The sequence below is a fragment of the Frankliniella occidentalis genome, unplaced genomic scaffold, assembly GCF_000697945.3.
Source record: "Frankliniella occidentalis isolate FOCC.00 unplaced genomic scaffold, Focc_3.1 Scaffold14, whole genome shotgun sequence".
In the NCBI taxonomy this organism is placed as follows: Eukaryota; Metazoa; Arthropoda; class Insecta; order Thysanoptera; family Thripidae; genus Frankliniella; species Frankliniella occidentalis.
Window position 1 is genome coordinate 3240145 of NW_026267144.1, and position 6245 is coordinate 3246389.

The 6245-nt window shown below is 54.0% G+C and overlaps 1 protein-coding gene across 1 annotated transcript in view; it reads right to left on the bottom strand.

The window, feature by feature from the left end:
* Nucleotides 1-4808, bottom strand: part of LOC113214435 (serine/threonine-protein kinase 32A) — a gene marked incomplete at its 5' end in the record, with an annotated part of 70303 nt that extends 65495 nt beyond the window's left edge. Inside the window, 1 exon segment of the mRNA XM_052263806.1 lies at nt 4643-4808. Within this exon segment, the coding sequence (XP_052119766.1) occupies nt 4643-4808 (166 nt within the window).
* Between the last annotated feature and the right edge of the window lie 1437 nt (nt 4809-6245).

Sequence of the window (6245 nt, forward strand, 5' to 3'; positions counted from 1 at the left end):
CGCGTATACACGCGCCCGCGGGGCGGGCTGCCTCTCTCTCCGCCCGGCCTCAAAACCCTGCTCCGCGCTCTAATACCATTTCACGAAATAAAAGTACCACACAATCGGGGCGGCGGTGGCGGCCGCTGTGGAACTGGGAACCGTCACGACAAGGCGGGTTTGCGCCGAGCAAGTGGATGAGGGGAGACGGAAAGAGGGAGAAAGAGGTGAGGGAGAAATAAAGAAAGAGAGCGAGAGCGAGAGAGAGAGAGAGAGAGAGAGAGAGAGAGAGAGAGAGAGAGAGAAGAACTTCCGCGCCGCCTGTCCGCGAAAACAAGACAGGCGGGGGCTGCGATCTCTCTCTCATTATAATGCATCTGCACCGTCGCTGCTGCAATATAGCGAACAACCGCGTCGTGGCCGCTCCGGACCCGCTCTGCGCAATGACCAAAGTTTGGGCGGGTCGCGCTCTGGGAGAGGAGAGAGAGAGAGAGAGAGAGAGAGAGAGAGAGAGAGAGAGAGAGAGAGATGACGGGGAAAGGGGTGGAGCAGGAGGTAGGGGGCGAGGGGGAAGAGTAACTTCAATTAAACCAACGCATTCAATTCACAGCCAGCCGAGCCAGCGTGGTGGTGGTTGTACAGTCTGCCGCGCTGGGCTGAGTCGACACAGCGCCGCCGCCCTCCACTAGCCGCAGCGGAGCGTTGGGCGTGGCAGGGCGTGGCAGAGCGGAGCGGGGCGTGGCTGTGATTACCTCATTTGCATCATCAGACGTACCGCCACCACCACGACGTCGTCGTCGCCCCGCCCCGCCCTACCCCGCCCTGCCCCACACCTCTCCCCGCTGTTAATTCGCCATGTTCGTTCGGACCGGGGGCGGAGGTGGTGGCGGAGGTGGTGTGCGGTGTGGTGGCTGCGGAGGGAAGCTGGCGCAGCGTGGTAACGCCCCACGACTCAATAATTAAGACCGCAACAACCGAGAACATACGAAAGCGACGCCTTTGCCGAGGGTCGGCCACTTGGAAATTCTATGCACACAATGAGGAATATTTAGAAAAATTCCAGACCATAAATATACCAGAAGTGCTACACCATAAATATTCCATCAATACCATTAAAATTTCTGAAATACCGTAGATAATTCCTCCCACGAAGTTCGTGCTCGATTTCGCACCCCAATATGCGTCCGGGCCAAAGCCCCACCCTATTAGCGCCAGACCAACGCCTGGCTGGAGCTTTGCCTCTACCCGGAAAGGTTCTAGCACCCGTTCCCGCAACGCTGTATAGGGGTTGGCAAGAGACAAAGGCACTGCTATGCTCCCAGAGTTTGCAGAAGGGAGACAACACGGCAGATGTCTGCGCGCGTTCGTCCGACTCTCTCTCCCACACTCGCACAAAACTCCCATCTAGTTTGTCGTCCCTCTCGCTCGCTCATCAGCAGGGGCCGGCGGCGGCGGCCCTGACCAGCCGCAGGGCAGGGCCGGCCGCAGCGCGCCCCGCTCCAACGCCCCGGCGCCCTATAGTTTCAAATTGAATACCCGCCTAAAGAGGCCGACGCCAATCGGCCGCCGGCCCCTCCCACTCCCTCCCTCCCCACCCGCTCCGTCGTCGATAGCTCGCCAATCGCCCTAGGAGGGGGGGGGGCGGGTCTGGCGCGAGCCCCCTGCTCCTCTCGTGTATTACCACCGCCCTGCCTGATTTGATGGCGAGGCGGATGGCTTTACAGTGCGAATAGCGCGCAGCAGCGCAGATCTTCTTTGTTGTGGCTAGTCGGCGCCGCCGTCTACCGCTGACAATCACGGACAACGACGCGCGCTGCGTGTGCGGATTGCACCGATTGTCATCGCGAGTGCAAGCCGTGCAAGCGAGTTTATCTATAGCGGCGGGATGTCACGACGGGCGAGCGTTAGACACCCAGCCTTGCTGCACTGTGCGAACTCCTTCTTGTTAGGACGACGATAAACCATGGCTAATTTTTAGTACAGGGGTGGCGTCCTGCATGGGCTTTCTCGCCACAGCATGCCTTTTACTGGTGACAAGAGAGCCCCGTTGACGACATATCCCTCTGTACTTAGAAGAATCAGACCTGGACTGATTGTTTTGTGAGTGAACACGTTAGACAGGCGGGAGTTACTCTGATCAATAACTGCTTAAAAACCTAACATAAGTCCACATAAACACTCACAAAGGGGTGGCAAAAGATGAGTGTGTTCTGGTATTGTCGTTATCGAGATGAGGATTTTTTACAAAGCACTCAACATGCTCCGCGAGAGAACACAGAGTGTAAGTATCAGTATTATAACCCTTGCAAGAGCAGCATGGGGAAAAAGTTTCCTGAATTTCAAGACCTGGTCTTGGATATCAATGGCTCGAATTCAAGGAACTTTTTAACCGTGAGCACGGCAAATGCACTACATATTTATCCGTGGGCTAAGGGCGCTAACGGCAGGTTTGCAGGGTCACGTTCACAGCTGGGGCATTTCGCACAGCAAAATTGTAAAGTCCGGAGAAGAAAACGCAATCTGCGCGGCAAGCTCCTGCCACTTGTGCGCGGTGCGCGCCCGTGAAAAGCTTCACTCAGGGCCGCCGGGGCCGCGAAAGGGCCCGACCGCTCCCCGCACCCCCACCAAGAGGGGGAGGTGGGAGGTGGCCCTCTTCCACCCCACACCCTCCCTCCCCGCCCCTTTGCGCAAAGTCAGCCCGAGCCAGCCGCCCGGCGCGACCAGACCAGGCTCGGCGAGGCCAAGCTTGTGGGACACGCGCTGCCGGCGCCTCTTTCAGAAACGCCCTGGAACCGACGGGAAATGTTTCAACGCCGCCGCCCGTCCAAGCAGCGTTGAAGCGCAGACCCCCCGTCCCCCCGTCCCTCCACCGCTCTCCCCATCAAAGCAAAGCAAAAAAAAAAGAAAAAAAAACAAGAGCGAGGGTTTGATGGTCCTGAGCAGCTGCACGCCACACTAAAGACTAGTTCTAAAAATTTCCGATACATACTATTTTGGTATGCGAGATGAAGTGAATGAAGAACATTGTTGTTCTTGATCAAAGTGCATATGATTGTACTCAGATCAAGGACACTCGGACACTGTCACTACCCACCAATGCGCGCCGGTGTATACTTAAGCATATTGTCTTCGTCCACTGGTTTTCCTGTGAGCATCAGTGGAGTCCAGCTACGGACCAAGCATCCCCACACGGAGTAACACATTAACGGTTTTGAACGTCACGGATCGTCATCACTTATAAGTATGTGGGTGATTATTTCGATGACGCACGATTCGGCCGTGAAAAGTCACCATGCCAAAGGGAATAAAAAATGATATTCGATGGGCTGGTAGGTGCTGTGTGGGGCGCGGGGCGGGGTCCTCGGCCGCCTTGACCCTGGTCAGGGCAAATCAAATAGGCCGCCAAAACAAACACGGCCAAAAATACCGCGCCGGGCCGCTCGTCAAGCCAGCCCAAGTTGGGCCCTGACCACTTCCACCCCCGCGCCGGCCCCGACCCTCCAGGCGTAAACTCTCCCCCTTTTAAGTCGCCGTGCTGCTGAATGGTCACGCCGCATCGGGCCGCTTTCCCTTTTCAAGGGCGGAGGCGGGGAGTTGAGAGAGGAGAGTAGCGCCGCTAAGGTAGTGCTCCCCTTCACCGCGCCAAGTTTTTCCAAGTTTCGCTTGCTCCCTGCGCCTGCCGAGTGCGACTGGCGGACAGCGCGGGGGCGGCGAAAGACCCAAAGGACCGTAGCAAAACCGCCATCCATTCAACCTTGCGGCATAAACAAGACGAAGGCTGCTCCTTTGGGGGAAAACAACAACAATATGCAGACTGTCCCCCTCTCTCCTCCCTCTTCCCCCGCTCTGAAATTGGTCGCTCCGCTAAGCAGTGCTAAGGAGCTTATAGCCACCGACCACCATACCGTGAGCGCCGCCGCGGCCGCCGTAGGGGTTGCGGCCCCCACCCTTTTTCCAACCACCAGCACACACACAGCCTTTATTGCGTTCAGATAAGCGGCCACTAAATAGATTATACGGGCGTGCTCAGCGCTTCCAGCTCCAGTAACGGGATCGAGCAATATGGCTGCTGCAAGGGAGGGCAGGGCACAGAGTGCGTTGGGAGGGACAGAGGTTGCAGAGAAAACGTTGGGGGCGTTTTCACGAAAAGGGAGAAAAAATCTAAATCAAGAATCTATCTTGAAAGCAGATGATACAAGTTTAAGAATAATAGGTCTGTTTCCTCCAATTTCCTCTCATATTTAGCTGTTATTTTGTTTATGGTTGCTTGTTACTTGCAATTTTGTAATTCGGCGTACTAGCGGCGCTGAGGAGGAGAAAAGGCGCGGGCATCGGTATGGGCTAGTATTGTTGTGCAGGGGCGGGGGGACGGGGAGCCTGTAGTATTGTTAGGCACGGTAAGGGTAGGGGCCTGGCGCGAACCTCACTCACTCACTCACTCGGACACGGTTCCCCAGCGCCAAAGAAATTGTTTTCTGGTCTGCACTAAGTTCTCTCTACTCATCGAGAGTAAAAGCTAGCTGACACCTTAAAGTTAGTTACTTATTCTTTATGTTTAGTCAAAAGGTTTTCAAGGTATCATCTGCTAAAAAGGCTCCAACAACTCGACAAAATCATCCACAAAACCGAGTCGGCAAAAAATTCGTAAGGTGTTCCTTCTCACCTTGAAAGGAGAACCACATGTTGACGAGGAAGGGGTGGTCCAGCGCGGCCATGATCTCCACCTCGCGCAGCACGTTGCGCAGCGCGTCCCGCTCGATGCACTGGCCCTTGTTCATGTACTTCATGGCGTACATCTGGCCCTTGTCCTTCTTCTCCACGATGCACACCTGCAGACAGAGAACGTCAGTTTTACTTTGAGCAGAACACTACCCGAGCGTGTGATTCCCCCGTGACCAACAACACGAGGTTCCGGTTAGTTACATGTTTGTTTTGCTAACTGTATTGTTTTCGGAGTTGTTTCTCGTCTACGAAACATGTAATGGCAACAGCAGTGTCCTCATCCTCATCATTTTCACGTGCGAGTGAGTTTGGGGCGGACGCTCCATTAAACGCGCCTAATGAACATAGGCCGCTCGCCACAGGCCGGCCCCCGCTAGCAGCAAGACCTTTCCAGTGACCCCGTCAAAGGCGTGTGATGAACACTGGACCGGTCAGAGCAAACTAACACACTTTTACACCATGCCCAACCCCAAGCAAAGATTATCATGCACCATATAGAATTATTATTTCACTCTCTCAATTTTGAGCAAACGGTTCGGACACAAACGTGGTTCCAAAAGTTGCGAACGCAGCATTTATTCTGATATTTCTACAATAAGCATAATAGTGAACTCAGCTCGAATTTTAGCATATTTTTTTTATTCAAGTTTTACACTTTTTCGTTGCAAACTGCAGGACAACAACTAAGTCTAAACCAAAACAAAAATGTCAATGAAAATGTTCTATTAGCATCGACCTGGTCGGGATCTTGACAAGGGAGAGTTTCTGTAGTTCTGTGGAAGTCGTCAAGAAAAGGGGTGGCGATAGTTGTTGGCCCACGTTGGGAGGAGCTCGTCCTTAGTAACAAAGCAGGGTGGCAGGCGGGTCGGGTGCGGCGAGAGAGGGAGAAGAGAGAGAGACTCCAACAAAATGAACTTCATGGAGGAGCCTTCCAGCCCGATGCCTTTTCGGACTGCCTGCAAAGTGGGCAGCGGTGAGGGAAGAGGCGAGACCGAACTACAGTGCGCCACAACTCAAACAAAGTCGTTCTGGCAGGGAGACCGAGCGACCTCATCGGCCCTGCGAACTGCCCCCCCTCGTGGCAAAGTATCTCGCACCTCGACACTATCTGCTAACGAATGCAAATTAGGGAAATGGCCTGCGAAACCAAATGTGCGGCCCCATATCATTGTGTTTGGTGTTGAAATGTGAAAATTCGGCTGACTCTGATGCTTTAAATTATTTTCACATCTCCGTAAAAGCAGCCAAAACAGTCACAAAACATCAACAACATCATTCTATCGTACCGTGGGGTGAGGTACTTATTTGTTTGGCCTGACAATGGGAGTAAAATGTGTTCTAGTCAACATAATGGGCTTCCTTTTCAGTCCCTTCAACCCGCTCCTCTATATACCTGGACATGCCGCCAAAGTAAGTAGGTCAACGCGAGGATCAATATTTAATACCGCTATTATCATTAGCCTTCCCGTCTTCCGCCCTCCGTCAGCCCCCCCTTCCCCCTTCTCTCTACCCTGGTCCTGGAGGAGGTAAAACGACGACACCGT